This window comes from Nicotiana tomentosiformis, chromosome 11 (assembly GCF_000390325.3).
Source record: "Nicotiana tomentosiformis chromosome 11, ASM39032v3, whole genome shotgun sequence".
Classification (NCBI taxonomy): Eukaryota; Viridiplantae; Streptophyta; class Magnoliopsida; order Solanales; family Solanaceae; genus Nicotiana; species Nicotiana tomentosiformis.
Genome location: NC_090822.1, coordinates 124,261,389 through 124,280,521, shown reverse-complemented (window position 1 = coordinate 124,280,521; position 19,133 = coordinate 124,261,389). Strand labels below are relative to the sequence as shown.

Sequence of the window (19,133 nt, the reverse complement as noted above, 5' to 3'; positions counted from 1 at the left end):
GTAAATTCTGAATGGTCGGACTAGTAAGCCTCGAATACTATATAATTAAAATAATATTCTTTATTTTTAGTTAATAAAAGAACTCATATAGGTTTAAGCATTTCTTTGTTTGTTTTTTAGGCTCGAGAGAAAAAGTTTTACCATACCTTAAAAATATTCAAGACCTTGTGTAATTTTTGAGAATTCCTAAGTTTTATTATCAAGAAATAAGATAAGAAAAAATTCATCTATTTCATGTGAACGAACCTATAATGTATCAAAAAGTTGTCGTATACACCATAACACCACATATCTTTGAGCTTGATCTTAAACTAGGGGCAAGTGCACTCTTAGTGATGCTATTTAGAAATTAACCACTACTTATTTTATCCTAAAATTTTAAATTAAAAATTTTAATTTGAGGACAACTCAGGACATTTTTTTCCTGAAAAATTGAATTGAATTGAAAAATTAAAATTCAGAATACACTGCATAATTCCTAAATAATAGTCTTTTAGAATGGCTACTGGTGTCATTTCTACGGTTTTATTATTTTATAGGTCTGATGCAAGTTTTAAATGGGTTTGAATATAGCCCAATTGAATTGGCCTTCTCTTCTGGATTCCTCATACTCGGTTCTCGTTCTTTTCTAATTTCATCCCAAAATATGATAGTAAGAAAAAAGGACCAAACTTTTCCATCTTTTTTTTTCTTTCTGTTTTTCCTTTTAATCATTCATATTTAGTAGGTGAAATATACATGTTCGATGAGCTAATTACTCAATATTTGTTTATCTTGAATTTTTAAAAATGTTTGCATTTTAAAGACTTGCATAACTTAAACTGAAAGTTATTTTCCTTTTCTTTTTTGGACCCACTCGGTGTCCGATATCCGTATTAGAGCCCGATTAGATCTGGATTCGCATTGCGTAAGGCTCATTTAAGTTCCATGGCATGATTTTTTATACCCAGACCTTGAACCCGAGAACTCCGGTTAAGGGTGGTATTCACGTGTTTCGATCAAACACTTGTATAAAAATTTTAATCCATAAAATATTTAAAAGTATCATCCAAACACTATTCCAATACCATATGTTTCACCTTGTAACGTAATAAATATCTACAAAAATTCCAATATCGACGAGTTTCACCTTTATGACTTCTTTTATGTTTGAACTTTGAACGACTCTCTCCATTTAATTGAAGGTAATGATGTTTAGACATTCATTTAAATAGGAATTTGCTATACAGGTACATACAAAATGGAATTTGGATTGTCAAAAAGTGTTGCCATTAGCACTACATAATCACAAAGGCAGCTTACAATGGGAATGAACAATGACAGGATTGAAAGATTAATGTTAATGTAGCGATTCATGCCTGTAATTCTAATCCTATTTTACTTTGCCATTTTGGATAGGCGAGCATCCTCATAGAGCGACAGGTAGCAGAAAGACTCGTGTTCTTTAATAGTCATTCCTATAAAGTTGTATTTTAACACAACCAACCAAATGCGAACCCTATAACAACAACAACAACAGCAAATCCAATGGAATCCCACACGTGGGGTCTAGCGAGTGTAGTGTGTACATAGATTTTACCCCTACTCTAGGAAGGTAGAGAAACTGTTTCCGGTAGACCCTCGGCTCAAGAAAGATGACAAATGTGAACCCTATAATGTAATATCAAATGTTATTTATTCTCCTTTTATCAAAATCTTTAGATTTTAATCTCCATAACTCTACTGTGTACACACATATTTGGTTAAAGTTCACAAAAAGAAAAGATTTATAGTTGAAGTTCAAACACAGTATATGGAAGTTGAAGTTGTGAGTGAACGCCATTATAGCACTTGAAATACTCCTCAAACAAGCTTAGTCCAGAATTTTAGTCAAACTGCAGAAAAGTACGCGGAAATTACAGAAATATACACCAAAAAAGCGCATAAACAGTTGCAAGAGTACAAAACTTAGTTCAGAATTTAGATTCATGTATAGACTAAAATTCTCAATCCAAAAAGATATCAATACCTGGTAATGAATTATCAGAGTTCCGAACCACATTTCGCACGTACCAAGCTGCGGAAAACACTAAAAGAATATAAAATTGTATCCAGATTTTAAAATAACATAGGAACCTAAGTTCTCAATCAAAATGATATCCTCATTTTTCATTGGATAACCTTTATATGATGCAAAAAGTGATCAAATAAGGTTCTGAAGTGCTACTGTAAACCATTTCAACTGACAAGGTAATAATTGTATCCTATAATCATGTTTTCAATGATTTTCTCAATCTTATTCTAAATCAAATTTTCTAAGATAACATGTGCGCACATAAAACACATTATGTGCATTTAAATATCATTCAAACTAATCAGGAGGATGTTAGCACCTATAAGCAGGATCTCTAAATGTTAAAGTATAGGCACATATCAGTATTACATATAATATAATACAGGCTTTTAACTCAAGGAAGGTGAATTGATTAGAAGCAACAGTTCCTACACAGGTGCAGTTTGTATCCAAGAGTTTCCAGAGAAAATTTGAGAACTCAAGACTACAAAAGAAGTTCTCCAATTTGGAGATGACAGAAGAGGAGACGAAGTTGTTATTCATTGTAATTACTAATCTTGAGAGAAATGCAAAGGAGGAAAAACGTCAAGCTGTGATTTTAATTACCTTTTGTTCCATGAGTATAGAGGTCAACAAAACATGTATACATACACATGATAAAATATTAAAAGCAAGCTGCAATAGGGACTACCTTTACCTGCAAAACAGCTATTGATATATAGAAAATATAATAGTATTATTTTACATGTTATGGAATCAATTAGGATATTTAGAGAACTGTTACTAAGCCTTCTTTCAGTGTGAGTGGTAACATGATATACCAATATCATAGCATCTCTTGATTTTATACTTGCCTCTAAGAGCATTGCATAAAAGTTGTTGATCATAGACAACTTTCTAGGTCAGCAATTGTAACCCCATTTTCTACTCGGGTGTTGTAGTTCCACACTTCAACAGTCACTGTATTGCATCTAAGATTGGTGAGGGCATCACTTACTTCAGATAGTAGACATAGCCTATCACTTTCAGTTAACTCAATTAAGCTGTGGCTCATCCTTGTAGTAATCCCAACTAATCTTCCCATAGAAGAGGCAACACAACAGACCAAGAGACGACAACAACAACAACAATCCAGTATAATTTCACTAGTGGGGTCTGAGAGGGTAGTTTGTATGCAGACCTTACTGCTACCCTGAGGTAGAGAGGCTGTTTCCGATAGACCCTCGGCTCCCTCCCTCTAAGAACTCCCCACATTTATTCCTGGGGTGACTCGAACTCACAACCTCTTGGTTGGCAACAGAGACCAAGAGCGTGGAAATGGAACAGCCAGAAAAAGTAGATCGGTCCTTATAGATGCAAATAGAAAAGTTTCCAAATTGCACAGACTACAGCTGGCCTTCATGATATAGTCCAAGATTGGTTCGCCGATGATCTTGTTCCCGTCTTGATTTTTGACATTGTATACTATCAACAGAGCACAATTCATCATTTCATGACTCAATTTACAACACCAAAGCACCTGTCAAGTTGCTGAATAACAGATCAGTATGCTGTAGAACAGCTGTAAAAAGATAAAAGTTACTTATTATTGGCGTCGGAATTTCCCAAACTCAGTCCACAGAAAATTTTTGGTAAAGGAGATGGCTTAAACTCAAATGACGATATGTCCAAAGACAGGATCATTTTGTCTTCAGAGATCCAAAGCTAATCACGTCCGTTTGTTTGCTTTAAAAGAGAACATATCTTGGCCGTCCATTTGAGTAAAAGAATGAAATAGAGTATTAGAAATCTAGAAGCTTCTTTTACCGTGTGTAGTGTGTAGTTAAAATATGTACATATTAATTTCTCTATATTCTTTCTTAAGATTCTTTTAGGTAGTTACACATAGACAAATAGTGATAGGACACCTGTACCTAGCATAACAGATTTTTATTCCTTTTGCTTTGTATAAATACTTGTACACAGTTGAATGAAATAGACAACAAAAAGTTCTCCATTACAACTTTCGTTTCGGTTATGGTATCACAGCAAAAGGTCTAGATCCTATCTTCTTGCTCAAGTTTTCTCTTGGACTTCTTCAATGGCGGTCACTGACGATCCCTCTGTTACACTGCCTGCTGGAAGTCCTTCCACAATCCAATCCCCTCAAATCACTATCACAAATGATAGCTCTCATCCCTTTCACCTTCATCCTTCAGATTCACCTGAGATGATTCTTGTCAATTCCATCTTTGATGAAAAGGGATATGGAGGATGGCGTAGGACAGTCCTCATAGCTCCCTCGGCTAAAAATAAGGTTGGCTTCATAGATGCGACGATCACATAGCCACCTGCAGATTCACCCTCTTTCAAGGCATGGAGTCGATGCAATGATATGGTAATATCATGGCCGCTGAACTCTCTTTCAAAGCAGATTGCTGAGAGTGTCCTTTATTCTAAGACTGCTAAAGAAATCTGGAAGGAATTAGAAGATAGATTTGGTCAAAGCAATGGAGCTTTGCTTTATTAGCTGCAGAAGGAACTTAGCAATTTAGTTCAGGGAAGTTCTGATATTGCTGGGTATTACACAAAGTTTAAGAAAATCTGGGATGAGTTGGAAAGTTTTGATACCTGTACTCACTGTAGTTGTGAGTGCTCTTGTGGAGGAAAGAGTAGATCTCTGAGATCTTAGCATGATGGAAGGATTATTCAGTTCCTGATGGGGCTGAACGATACTTATTCATGAGTGAAAAGCAATATTCTCATGACCATACCTTTTCCTAGCATCAATCATGCTTACTCACTCTTGATCCAGGAAGAGAGACAGAAAGAAATCCAGGTTGCACAGCATCCTCTTGACTCTGCTTTCTTGGCCACAAAACAACAATATGGAGGTCAGAAGTATGCTCAAGCAGATAAGAGAGGAAATTTTGAGGGAAAGAGAAACAAAGTGGTATGTTCTTATTGTAAGAAGCCTGGACATTCAGTTGAGAAATGCTTCAGAATCATTGGGTTTCCTGCAGATTTTAAATTTACTAACAAAAGGTCTCAAGGAGGTGTTCAGGAACATGCAGCAACCACAACAGATCCTAATTCTGATCAGTCAATCTATGGTTTGGAGAAAGGACTCACTCAAGAGCAGTATCACAATCTATATCAGGTACTTCAACAAGCTAAGTTTACACCACAAGGAGACATCAACTCAGAAGTGAATATGACTGCAAATTGTGCTGGTATACCTAAATACTCTTTTTCAAAAATAGCTAATACTGTTATTTGGATCTTAGACTCAGGAGCATCTGAACACATGACATGCGATCTTAATCTTCTATTCAATGTTAGAACCTTAGTCAAGCCAGTCTTTGTTAATCTTCCTAACTTACAAAGGGTTAGGGTCACTCAGGCAGGAAATGTACAAGTTCTTCCTGATCTCAGTCTGATTAATGTTCTTTTTGTTCCTACTTTTAAGTATAACCTTCTATCAGTTCACAAACTTTGTCAGCATGTTAATTGTCTACTCATTTTTCACTCTATTGGTGCAATTTTACATGCCCCTTCAATGAAGAGGCCAGTGGTTCTTGGTAAGGAGAAACAAGGGATTTATCTACTTCACACCATCAAGCCTAGTAGAATTTGGTTGATTCCAAGAAGGACTACTGTCCAGTTTTTTCAGCTTCCAAGAAGGACTACTGTCCAGCTTCTTCTAAGTGTATTAGGGATAGTACTAAGTCTTTAGTTTCAGTTTCATGTTGTTCTGCACTTTCAAATGATGTAAGCCTATGGTACTTGAGGTTAGGGCATTTGGCTTATTCTAATATGAGAAATATAAGTGTATTAGGGATAGTACTGTGATGACCCAAAAGGTCATCTTATGTTTTAGAACTCGAATCTGCGCTCTTAAGCCTTAAAAATCTCATTTTTACCCACCTCGATTTGCGCAGTCCGGACAGGTTTCCGGAAAGCTTTTATGTTGAAAACTAATAAAAATAAGAATTTTTGCCTTAAAAGTTGATTTTAGTTGATTTCGGTCAATATTTTTGGGAAATGGGCCCAGATCCGTGTTTTGACGGTCCCGGTAGGTCTGTATCGAATTATGGGACCTGGGCGTATGCCCGAAATCGAATTCGGAGGTCCCTAGCTCAAGTTATGAATTTTTGATGAAAATTAATTGTTTTTAAGAATTGATTAATGTTTGGCATTGTTAGTATCGGGTCCGTATTTTGGTTCCGGAGCCCGGTACAGTTTTATTATGATATTTAAGACTTGTCTGTGAAATTTGGTGAGAAACGGAGTTGATTTGACGTGATTCGGACGTCCAGTTGAGAAGATATGGATTTTAAAGTGTTCTTGAGAATTTCATTTGATTTGGTACTAAATTCGTAGTTCTAGGTGTTATTTTGGCGATTTGATCGCACGAACAAGTTCGAATGATGTTTTTAGTCTTGTGTGCATGTTTGGTTTGGAGCCCCGAGGGCTCGGGTGAGTTTCGGATAGGCTACAGGGTGATTTGCACTTAGAAAATCTGAGATTTTTGCTGCAGCAGCTGTTCTGGTATGCCCTTCTTCGCGTTCGCGTAAGTAGTGTCGCGAAAGGTAAAATGGGGGCAGGGGAAATTTATTCTTCGCGAACGCGAAGGACTGGTCGCGAACGCGAAGCGTTGGGGGTGGTACCCTTCGCGAACGCGATCTGTCCCACGCAAACGCGATAGTTCAAGGGACCTGGGGGAGGGGGTTATGTTCTTCTACGCGAACGCGTCCACTGGGTCGCGAACGCGAAGGCTTGGGGGGAGTTGCCTTACGCGAACGCGTAGAAAGACTCGCGAACGCGAAAGCCTTAGGTCGTTGTGCATCGCGATCGCGACAGGCCTCTCGCGAATGCGATGAAGGCCTGTCCAGTGACTTAAAACAGACTCCAAACACGGGTTTGAGCCATTTCTTCAACATTTTTCAAGAACCAAACGGGTAGAGGCAATTTTCAAGAGTCATTTTCTTCCCCAAATTGTTGGTAAGTGATTCTAAACCATTTCTTTCAATTACCCCTTACATTTCTTGAATTTTCAACCTAAAATCTAGAGTTTTCATGGTAGAATTAGGAGTTAGGGTAGAAACTAGGGATTTCGGGAATTTAGGGATTTAGACCTCAATTTGAGGTCGGATTCCACAACCAATCATATATTCGGGCTCGGGGGTGAATGGATTTTGGTCCGAACCTCGGGTTTTGACCAAGCGGGCCCAGAGTCGATTTTCGACTTTTTGGAGGAAAATTTAAGAAATCTAAATTTATGCAATGTAATTGATTCCTTTAATAATATTTGATATTATTGAGTCATTTTTAAATAGATACGAGTGGTTTGGAGGTGAATTCCAAAGGAAAAGCTGTGATTGAGAATTAAGTGGCCTTCGGAGCGAGGTAAGTGTTGTGTCTAACCCTGATTTGAGGGAATTAGGAACCTTAGATTACTTGCTAAGTGAAATTCATGTAAGCGGCGTATATGTGAGGTGACGAGTACTTATGCACCGCCAATTTATCTGTTTTTCCATGTTTCTCTGTTTTTCTTATATTGTCTCATTCCTATGCCAAATTGCTACGTGTTATACTAGTGTTGTTCAATTTATCGTTCTTATCATGTTTACGGATTTTCTGGTGATAATTGAGTTTTTATTTCAAAGTTAGAGATTGATATTATGGATCCAAATATTGAAGTAAGGTTTGTACTTATTATTCTATCTCCCTGTTGTTATTTATGCATTGCGTTATGGTAAGGGAGTGCCATGATATGAGAGTAAAAGCACGAAGGGTGATGCCGTGCCGTTTCTATTAATCTTATGGTGAGATTGAGAGTAAAAGCACGAAAGGTGATGCCGTGCATTTTTTCTTACTGTATTCACTATTCCTGTTGATTTATGGTATATTGACTGCTCCGGTGATCATTCTGTTGTAGTTCTTTATCTTGTATTCCTCTCAGTATGTTCCCTCCCGACATTTCCTGTTTAGTTCTTCATTTCTGTTATTTGTATATACACTGTTAAATTGTACAGGTTGATTTGTAGGTGCCTTGCCTTAGCCTCGTCACTACTTCGTCGAGGTTAGGCTCGACACTTACTAGTACATGGGGTCGGTTATACTGATACTGCACTCTGTACTTACTGTGCAGATTTTGATACCGGCTCGGGTTGATCGAGATCTTGCTATTGGTCCGCTATCCGGAGACTCAAGGTAGATCTGTCGGCGTTCACAGACCTTGAAGTCCCCGTCTATCTTTTATGTCCTACTGTTTTCTTTCATTTAGATAGTTGTATTTCTTTCAGACTATTACTTGTAATAAATTCTAGAATGCTCGTGAGTGGAGCCTCAGATAGAGCTTGACGAGGAGGTTCCAGCCCAGACTGATCCTGTCGGACCAGCTCAGGTTCCGGAGGGGTTCATTGCTACCCCAGTACTTCAGGACGCTTTGGTCCGTTTGGTGGGCCTTATGGAGAGTGTGGCCCAGACTGGCGCATTTCCCATGGCACCAGCAGTCTCTCAGGCTGGAGGAGGAGCCCAGACTCCTACCACTCCCGCTCCAGAGCAGATAGCTCCCTAGTATCAGGCTCCAGCAGCTCAGCCAATCGGATTAGTTCAGCCGGTTATTGCGGCATAGATCGGAGATGGGACAGCTATGTCTTCTGAGGCTTTGTGGAGATTGGACAGGTTTACCAAGCTCTTTCCTGTCCACTTCAGTGGTGCTCCTTCAGAGGATCCCCAGGAGTATCTTGACAGCTGTCACGAGGTTTTATGGAACATGGGTATAGTGGAGACCAATGGGGTCGATTTTGCTGCATTTTAGATGACTGGTTCCGCCAAGAAATGGTGGAGAGATTACTTGTTGACCAGACCAGCTGGGTCACCTGCTCTTACTTGGGACCAGTTCTCTCAGCTCTTCATAGAGAAGTTTCTGCCTATCACATTGAGGGAGGAGCGTCGCCGTCAGTTTGAGCGTCTCCAGCAGGGCAGCATGACTGTTACTCAGTATGAGACCCGTTTTGTGGATTTGGCCCGTCATGCCATACTTCTGCTTCTCACAGAGAGAGAGGGTGAGGAGGTTTATTGATGGACTTGCTCAGCCTATCAGATTGCAGATGGCTAAGGAGACTGGGAGTGAGATTTCTTTTCAGGGAGGTCAGGGGTCTGACAAGAGATGGTTCTTACTCAGGGAGGTCAGGGGTCTGACAAGAGACCTCGTCATTCCGTTGAGTTCAGCGGTGCCTCACCTAGAGGTAGGAGTACTTTTGGTAGAGGCCATCCTCCCAGGCCGTTTCATTCAGCGCTCCAAGCATCCCACAGTGCCTCAGGTGGTCGTGGCCCTTAGATGCATTATTCCGACCAGCTAGCCTACAGTGCACCACCAGCTCCTATTAGTGCACCTCCACTCCAGAGTTATCACGGTGGTTATTCAGGTAAACAGGGTCAGTTTCAGGGTCGGCAGTCACAGCAGCCGAGGTTATGTTATACTTATGGTGATTCGAGGCACATTGCTAGATTTTGCCGTCGGGCAACGGGCAACTCACAGCATCAGAGTTCTCGTGCCATGGTTCCGGCACCAGTTGCTGCACCACCTGCTCAGCCAGCCAGAGGCAGGGGTCAGGCAGCCAGAGGTAGGGGCCAGACAGTTAGAGGTGGAGGTCAGGCCGTTAGAGGTGGAGACCAGCCAGCTAGAGGCCGTCCCAGGGACGTAGTTCAGGGTGGTGGGGCCCAGCCCCGGTGTTATGCTTTCCCAGCTAGGCCTGAGGCAGAGTTATCTAACGCTGTTATCACAGGTACTGTTTCAGTTTGCAGTAGAGATGCTTCAGTTCTATTTGATCCGGAGTCTACTTACTCCTATGTGTCATCCTATTTTGTTTCCTATTTGGTTGTGCCCCGTGATTCTTTGAGTGTTCCTGTGTATGTGTCCACACCAGTGGGAGATGCTATTGTTGTAGATCGTGTTGATCTTGAGGAAGAAGTTTATATGGAGCAACCACCTGGTTTTGTTGCTCGGGGGGAGTTTAATGGTTGTGTGTGCAGATTGCGCAAGTCACTATATGGTTTGAAACAATCCCCTCGAGCTTGGTTTGGTAAGTTCAGCATAACTATTCAGGAGTTCGGCATGACTCATAGTGAGGCTGATCATTCTGTGTTTTTATCGGCATTCTGCTCCTAATCTGTGTATTTATCTAGTGGTTTATGTTGATGATATTGTTATTACTGGTAATGATCAGGATGGTATTACTAATCTGAAGGAACATCTCTTTCAGCACTTCCAGACTAAGGATCTGGGCAGATTGAAGTATTTTCTAGGTATTGAGGTCGCTCAGTCTAGCTCAGGTATTGTTATTTCACAGCGGAAGTATGCCTTAGACATTCTTGAGGAGACTGGAATGATGGGTTGCAGACCTATTGACTCTCCTATGGATCCGAATGCTAAGCTTCTGCCTGGACAGGGGAGCCTCTTAGAGACCCTACGAGATATAGGAGGTTGGTTGGCAAATTGAATTACCTCACCGTGACTAGACTTGACATTTCTTTTCCGGTGAGTGTTGTAAGTCAGTTTATGGATTCTCCCTGTACTAGTCACTGGGATGCAGTTGTTCGCATTCTTCGGTATATAAAGTCAGCTCCAGGCAAAGGATTACTATTCGAGGATCGAGGCCACGAGCAGATTGTTGGGTACACAGATGCTGATTGGGCAGGATCACCTTTTGATAGACGTTCTACGTCTGGATATTGTGTTCTAGTAGGAGGTAATTTGGTCTCGTGGAAGAGCAAGAAACAGAATGTAGTTGCTCGATCTAGCGCCGAAGCCGAATATCGGGCCATGGCTATGGCGACGTGTGAGTTAGTTTGGGTCAAGCAGTTGCTCAAGGAGTTAAAGTTCGGAGAAATCAGCAAGATGGAACTAGTGTGTGATAACCAAGCTGCTCTTCATATTGCGTCAAATCCGGTGTTCCATGAGAGGACTAAACACATTGAGATCGACTGTCACTTTGTCAGAGAAAAAATACTTTCAGGAGATATTGTTACAAAGTTTGTAAAGTCGAATGATCAACTAGCAGATATTTTCACTAAGTATCTTACTGGTTCTCGTATTAGTTACATGTGTAACAAGCTCGGTACATATGATGTGTATGCACCGGCTTGAGGGGGAGTGTTAGTTTATCGATATGTATAGTGTAGTTTTGTCCCACATTGGAAGAGGAGTAATATCTCCTTGTAGTGTATAGCTATAAATAGGGACCTCTTGTATTGTATTTATCATCCAATATCAATAACATATTTTCTCCCGTGCCTTCTCACACTTATAAATGTACAAATGAGTCAAAAAAACATATACCTGTGACCACCACATCATCAGCATCACAATTTTGTAGTGTGATCTCTCTAGGAATCGATGAACGAAGGGAAAAAGAAAGAGCAGAGCAGCGAGCATATTGGGCAGACAAGTAGACTACCACAGCCAGTATAAACAGTGAAGGAGAATTTGAGTTGTTACCAAACCAATATTTAATGGTTTGGGCAAATGAAGGAGGTATTTTAGGAGAATTTGAGTTGTTACCAAACCAATATTTAATGGTTTGGGCAAATGAAGGAGGTATTTCCCATGTATAAGCATATGTAACAGGTAAAATGACCACCCAAGCAGCTGCAGCTATGACCTTCAATATGTATCGTAGTTTAACATAGAATGACATGCTGTGCCTAGCTTTCCAATTAAGAATCACATAAAGAGTGGCTGCAACAATGTTAATGTAGGTTATCATGTCAAAATAGCGCCGCAACATAAATCTGGAGCACTGCTCACAAAAAAAAATACACATCCACATAAACAAACAACTTCTTGGTAAAACTTTTTACCATTCACAATAGCTGTGTGCAATAAAAACATATTTGTGTCAGTTAATTTCCATTTCACTGGAGGAAGTAACTTTTTGCGGAGCATCAAATGCTAAATAACATTTCAAAGGGATGGAAGCATGAAATGCTAAATAAATTGACAATGCTGGGAAACAGTCAAATGCACATAACATGGTGTTATTAAGATGACTTCTGCAGCTAAAACCTTACCCCATTTCTCTCAGCACGAAGTTCTTCCACAGGGAGGCAAAAGAAATCAGCATCAGCGCGCATGGGCCAACCTAACCTGAAGCAGTCCGCTGACCTACAGTTTTATGCGTAAAGTCAGAAATGAACAAAATATTGATTAACTGAACCAGAAAAAAAAACAGAAAAATGGAAAGGTTGACTACCAAAAGTATTCATTTAAATCATCATAGTTCCTCCACTGGGAATGCTTTGCTTTTCCTCTTCTGCTCCTAGCAGCTTCCTGAAAATGACAGTTATAAGACATGTCCATGGCCATGGCCAGAATTTGGGTCTGAATGTTAGAATAGAGAACTAGAAAGCATGTTTATATAAGACATGTCCATGGCCAGAATTTGGGTCTGAATGTTAGAATAGAGAACTAGAAAGCATGTTTATATAAGACATGTCCATGGCCAGAATTTGGCAACAACAAGATGAATAAGGTCACATTATCCGATTTACTTGAACTATTTTCCACTTTAGTTGTTCGTAATTTATAAATCTATAGGGCGGCACGGTGCACAAAGCATCCCGCGTTCACAGCAAAGGGTGTGATGTAGACAGCCGACTCCAACCAAATATTCTACCTAAGCTGGCAAGATCAGCGCGATTCTTGACATGAAAACTAAAGTTAGCTTGTCATAAATTGATCAATTCCTATGGCGATGTACTTAATACAAACAATAGGTATCATTCATGGCTATATGATTTGTAATATTGGAAACATTTAACCAATAAAAGGGCCTAGTTCAAGACTGATCATGTGGGGTTCATGAATATTGTGTTACGTGTGGGGTTTTGTTATTATTTACACCTATTCTTTTGGTGCTTTTTCTTTCTAATAAAATTATTTACTCATCAAAAAGAATAAAAATACAATTTTAAGCTAGACTGCGGACACACAATTTTAACTTTTAAAATATTTTGTGATTACAAATTTTATCAGAATCCATTATAAGAATATTTTACATGAATGGAAAGAGTGTTATGATCTAAGTGGTGTTGGGCAGATGAGGCTTTGAGATGGCAAGAGAAGCCAGTGATCCATAAACCCATAACTTAGGCCGTCACCTGCAACAAAGAAAGCAATTAGAAACTTCACAATCGCTTTAGGATATAATCAAATTTTATGTTAATATTTTTCTTTGTGCAATTAACAGAAAGCAGTAGTTGATATAACTAACAATAATAGTTTTCTTATGACAAAGAAAAATATTTAAGAGCAAATAAATGAGCTTGCAGAGTTTGAGCTAGGTTTCAGTGGATAACCTAGAGTTAAGCAGAATAAGAGGAGCCTTCGATGCATAGGTTCTTACCGTTTAATTATAACCTCTATTGAAAGGTCAGAATCGCCATAGACTTAACAGAGAAGGAGCGAGACACAGAGAAATTAGTAGAACAAGAAGCCAGGAACAAAGGTGTACAAATAATTACAAACTGAAATAAAGGCGCAAACTTGGATTGTCAATCAATTTCAATAGCAAAATACAGAGTAACTCAACATACACTATAATTTCTTCATTAATTCCTTAGCAACCTTCAGTATTTTGTGTGGGACGAACACAGCAGTAACTTGATGTACAACGATAGTGGGTGTATATATATATATATATATACATATATAAAAGAAAAAAAGAAATGTTGAAAAATGGACTTCTTTTTTCAAGTTTCAGAGGAAACGACATCGTTATGTAACATTAATTAGGACATCCTTAAAAAGAAAATTCATAGTATCACAACACGACCAAGAACCATCCAGTGCATTCCAACATTGATTTCTCCGAAATTCCGCCGCCCGCCGTAACGTCGAACCAGCGACGACGACGTCTGCATCAGACTCAAATCGGCGATCGATTTCCCAGGTAAGTCCTTTTCTGTCACCCCCATCTCTGAACCCAACGGCTTTACCTTTCCGACCGGCGATTTTTCCGGGGTGTACTTCTTTTTCTTAAAATATTAGAATCAGAATTACATTTAAAAAAAAATAAAAATCTAGGATATTCTTTTAAAAAAATTTAACACATAAATTGGAAAGGAAAAGGAAAGGTATAAATTTTTGTTTTCGGAAACAAAGAAGAAAGAAGAATCACAATCACAATACAATTAATAACTCCATCTATTTATTAATTGACCCATAGACTTGGGTTTTAATTAATGGGCCCCTGACCGAAGAGTCCTAAAATTATCCAGTCCTGCTTTGGTTTGGCTATCTATATCTATATATACTCCCCCTATTTACCTATTGATACATTCTAGGTTTGCGGTTTGAAACTGAAAGCTCTGGCCTTTACACAAGTGTCATAGGTTATTCAATCTCTGGAAGAAGTATATTGACAATCAACAACATGCCGCTGTTTGAATTAAGTAAGTCTTTTTGGTGTTCTAATTTCATTATGTAATTAGTATAATTTATGCTTATAACTTCTTGATACTGATGCAACATCTTGCATGAATTTGTGGCCCGAATGCAATGTGATGCTCGGCTGATATATTAATTCGATATTTAAAAGTTCATGACTTCGTGTGATTATCGTTTACTCTTAAAGTTTATGACTTTATGTTATGGCGTGGCTCGGTACATGTGTTGGTGGAAAGTAGCACGTGTTCGATAAAATAGTCGTGGTGTCCGCGAATTGGTTTGGATACCATGGTTATAAGGAAAGAAAGTTATGGTGTGGCCAGCGCCAGTTCATGAATCACTGGTCCAAGCCAGCTAACTGTATCTCTGATTAAGAATCCGACTAGCTTTACTTACCTCTTAGTGACAGTGTCCTAATTAATCCCCTAATTTACAGAACATTGACACTGTCCTAATTAAACCCCAAGTCTGGTGTGAATTTGGAGGGCAGGCCACTGGGGAGAAGATGTTAGACCTAATGCTGTAACTATTTTTGGTATTTATATATAATTATCTTGTTCACCAAAAAAAGAAGGTTGAAAATATTTATGGGTTTAAATTTTAGAATTAATTATTATGAATAATTGGTTGGTTAAACTTTTAAATATATATTTTACATAAATTTTGTTACTTAATTACCTTTCTATTATTTAGGACTTTAAGATTAACAAAAATTCTTCGTGAAATGTTAGATCGGTTTTTTTCTATCCTTTAAGCATAAAATTCTTCTTTTAAAAATATAGTTACACTTAAATATTATTTTAGTTACAGTTATATGTTTAAAACTTGAAATTAGCTAATATTAAGAATTTGCATCATCAAAAATTATTTTCCTTAATATTGAGAATAAATAATTAAGTCTTTGAATCAACTAACTACTTAAAAATCCAATTTAATTCTTTTTCAAATTCATCACATAAGTAGAATTGTTTTTTTAGGTTGACAAAATTCCTAGGATACATAAATTTATTTCCAAAAGAAGAGCATGATGGTAAAATAATTTTAAAAATTGAGCAAAATCGATTATATACTTTATTAAGAGTTAAATTGGTAAAAGTACAAACTTAAAGTAATAAAGATGAAACAATAGAAATAGGAGAGCTTTCATGTGGATAGTTTGGGGGGGAGAGAAATAGGAGAGCTTTTGATGGGATTGAGTCTCCTTTTTCACATCTTAAAAATAGTTTTTTTATCTTTGATCGCTTTTTGGTGCACTCATATAGCCCCTATTTGTTTAGAAGAATGGGCGTCTTTTGTAGAGAATCATGTTTTGATGTAAATTCTCTACTTTTTGGTATACTTCTTGTATACGGGAGTTTTTTCTCCCTTTTGATTAATACAATTTACCTTATCAAAAAAAAAAGGATGAAACAGTAGAAGACAAAGATATAATAAATAAATTTTATTGATTTTATTTTATTTTTGCATTATTCCAACAAATGACATGTTCTATTTTTTCTATATATAAAGTTATTTGGTTTAAAAAATAACTCAATATTTATTTTCAGTATTAAGTCACACAAATAATAATAATTGTCATAAGATATTCCCAAACTAAGGAATCATAATAAGGCATATGCGGACTTCTAAAGGGCAAGATTTCTTCCTTATTGATTAGCTACTTATTAAATATGACCAATATTCATCATTTTCAGGTCTTTTCTTTAATTGATCATAAAAAATAATTATCAACTTTGCATCTCAAAAAATGAACTTCAAAAAGAAAAATATGAGAATGTTATTGAGCCGCCTCTGCTTACAATAACAACATTTGCTAATGCAATTGGTATTCTAAACCCAACGGCTTTACCTTTCCGACCGCAATTTTTCCGGGGTATACTTCCTTTTCTTAAAATATTAGAATTACAGATTTTTTTTTAAAAAGAGCAAAACTAGGATATTCTTTTAAAACGTTTAAACTAATATAAGACATAAATTGGAAAGGAAAAGGAAAGAGTAAAAAATTTTGTTTTCAGTAACGAAGAAAAAACAAGAAAATTAATAATTACTCCATCCATTTGTTAATTGACTGATTGACCCATAGACTTGGGTTTTAAAACTAGAGTCCTAAAATTATCCAAACCTATTTTGGTTTGGCTTTCTTTTATCTTATATATATACGTTCTAGTTGTAAGAGAGATTGTGATTTGAGACTAAAAGCTATTGGCAATCAACAACATGCCGCTGTTTGAATTAAGTGAGTCATTTTGGTGTTCTAATTTCATTATCTGATTAGTATAATTTATTCTTAAAAGCTTATGACTTCTTGTTATAATTGCTGCAAAATCTTGCATGAATGCGACCCGAATGCGATGTGATACTCGCCTGCTATTAGTTCTTATTTAAAAGTTTATGACTTTGTCTGATTATCGTTTATTCTTAAAGTTTATGACTTTATGTTATGGCATGGCTCGGTACATGTGTTGGTAGAAAATAACAAGTGTTCGATAGAATAGTCGTGGTGTCCGCGAATTGGTTTAGATACCACGGTTATAAGTAAAGAAAGTTATGGTGTGGTCAGTTCATGAATCACTGGTCCAGCTAAAAGCCAGCTAACTGCATCTTTGACTAGGAATCCGACTAGCTTTACTTACCTCTTAATGTAATTTACAGGGCAGTGACAGTGTCCTAATTAATCCCCCAATTTACAGAACATTGATATTGTCCTAATTAAACCCCAAGTCTGGTGTGACTTTGGAGAGCAGGCCACTGGGGAGAAGATGTTAGACTAGTAAATTCCTACTATGCATTAGAAAGATCATTGACACATATCGTCTAACGTATATGTGATTCCGATATACCCTGAGCCGAGGGTCTATCGGAAACAACCTCTCTATCTTTATTAGGTAAGGGTCTGCATACGTCCCCAAACCCCATTTATGGGATTACACTGGGTTTGTTGTTGTTATTGGTGGTCCAATGGAGATCCGCAGAGAATTTAAAGGGGAGATGGTTCTGTGATTTTAAGTACCAATAGGGTTTTAAAGGGTGAGAATGAGTCACGATACTGCTTTTAGTCTATGTTGTTTGGACTCCAAAAATGTTGCCGCACCCTGTGCCGGATCCTCGAAGAATACACCAAACGTCATTTTTGAAGAGTCCAAGTAACATAGCTTTTAGTCAAAAAGGGTTTTCACTTACGTTTTCATCCCAATAATAAAAGCTTTCTGCCCTATGTTTAATATGTTCAAAGCCTTTTCACCTCAAAAAAAATGAGCAGCAATATTTTACAATCATTCTTGCTTTTGCACTCATCTTATATTATTATAATTTCTTGTACTCTTCTTTTCATTATTATACCAGTTTATATTTATGGTCGCCTTGCGGTGAGGAGTATAGCAAGGCCTGTAGCTTCTGGCTTGAGAAAAGGTGCTGACATGAATCCCAAATTCCAACAATTCATTGTCCAAAATGCTCAGGTAAACAAGTTTTCTTTTATATATGGAGTTGAAAAGTAATTCTCAAAATTATAGTTTTTAAAATTGGTTTTAGTCAGCAAATCGACTATTAATGGTTTAATCACTTTTTGAAATTCAGAGAACCCAAAAAGACGAGAAGAAAGTTGTAGATGAAGTCGCTCAAACTCTCGTTTTCTCGACGGTATTAATTTAAATTAATTGGCGTTGTTTCTCTATAGTACTTAATTTTATATGGAATTTCTATTTATTTGTGATACTACTATTTTTTTTTCTCATTTTAGATGGCAGGTAGCGCACTTGTCTATTACATGAGAAGAAGTTCAGAGAAAAAGGAAAGACTAGTGGAAGAAGCGCTGAAAAAGGTGCCGCAAAAAGTGCACGATCGGCTGCAACAGATGCAAGAAAAGGTGTCGCAAGAAGTGCGGAATGAGCTTCTCAAAGAGTTGCGGGAAGAACTTCTGAAAGAGCTGCGTGAAGAACTCAGAGGCGGACAGGATTTGAAGGTCGGATTGCACTTTTAGATTCAACAAAAAATCTGTTTTGCATAATAGGTATGGATTTGATTGTTATAGATTAAAAAATAAAAAGTGAAAATTTGAGGTTTTAATTTATTACTTAGTCTCTAGGCATTATTTTGTTTGAATGAAAGCAAGTATAGTTTAATTATGATCTCTATCAGTTAACCTTTAAAGTAGTTAAAATAATTAATCAGTGACGAAGGGAATCATACCTAGATAGAAATGATAGAAATAATCCTTTAAATAATTATATACTCCATAGTCCAGTTTTCCTCTTTATTTTCAGCTAGCTTATAATCCTTATCTATATCTATCTATCTTCTATATTATTATAAAAACATGAATAATTTACATGACAAAAATATCCCAATAGTATTAATAGACTTTTATGCCCTTAAAATTTAAAATATTTGTTAATGAACCAAGTACTTGTAATTTTCAAAATATTATCCACGGATAAACTTCTTATTCGATTTTAACTACACATAAATGTAAAATTCTAATTCGTTTTGGATTGCTATCGTACTCGCTGCCAAATGCATATGGCCTAAAGGATAGTATCATTATACTTTATGGATAGCAATATGCATGTTGTATGCTTGGTTTTTGGTTCTCCAATTTGTATGAAAATTAAATATATTACATCAATTCATATACAAAAAGGATAA

The 19,133-nt window shown here is 37.3% G+C and overlaps 2 protein-coding genes across 21 annotated transcripts; one reads left to right on the top strand and one right to left on the bottom strand.

Moving 5' to 3' along the window:
• Positions 1-1,246: 1,246 nt before the first annotated feature.
• Positions 1,247-13,798, bottom strand: LOC104099570 (callose synthase 3-like). Of its 19 annotated transcripts, XM_070188313.1 has the most exons (7): positions 13,637-13,714; positions 13,447-13,489; positions 13,100-13,201; positions 12,295-12,371; positions 12,113-12,206; positions 2,009-2,056; positions 1,247-1,874 (listed from the first exon to the last, which is right to left on the bottom strand). In XM_070188313.1, exons 3-7 carry the CDS (start codon positions 13,184-13,186, stop codon positions 1,866-1,868), a joined length of 315 nt encoding a protein of 104 aa, XP_070044414.1. In that variant the 5' UTR covers positions 13,187-13,201; positions 13,447-13,489; positions 13,637-13,714; the 3' UTR covers positions 1,247-1,865. The 19 variants fall into 19 exon arrangements, 11 of the variants coding, with proteins under 11 accessions (XP_070044414.1, XP_070044412.1, XP_070044413.1 ...); XM_070188311.1 differs by lacking the exon at positions 13,447-13,489 and having other exon boundaries at positions 2,009-2,068; positions 13,637-13,798; XM_070188312.1 differs by lacking the exon at positions 13,447-13,489 and having other exon boundaries at positions 13,637-13,797.
• A 70-nt stretch (positions 13,799-13,868) lies between these two features.
• LOC104099568 (uncharacterized) lies at positions 13,869-18,613 on the top strand. Of its 2 annotated transcripts, XM_009606602.4 has the most exons (5): positions 13,869-13,992; positions 14,427-14,494; positions 17,832-17,947; positions 18,066-18,128; positions 18,229-18,613. In XM_009606602.4, the coding sequence occupies exons 2-5, from the start codon at positions 14,476-14,478 to the stop codon at positions 18,466-18,468; spliced, it is 438 nt and encodes a 145-aa protein (XP_009604897.1). In that variant the 5' UTR covers positions 13,869-13,992; positions 14,427-14,475; the 3' UTR covers positions 18,469-18,613. The 2 variants fall into 2 exon arrangements, with proteins under 2 accessions (XP_009604897.1, XP_009604898.1); XM_009606603.4 differs by lacking the exons at positions 13,869-13,992; positions 14,427-14,494 and adding an exon at positions 16,671-16,725.
• Positions 18,614-19,133: the final 520 nt, after the last annotated feature.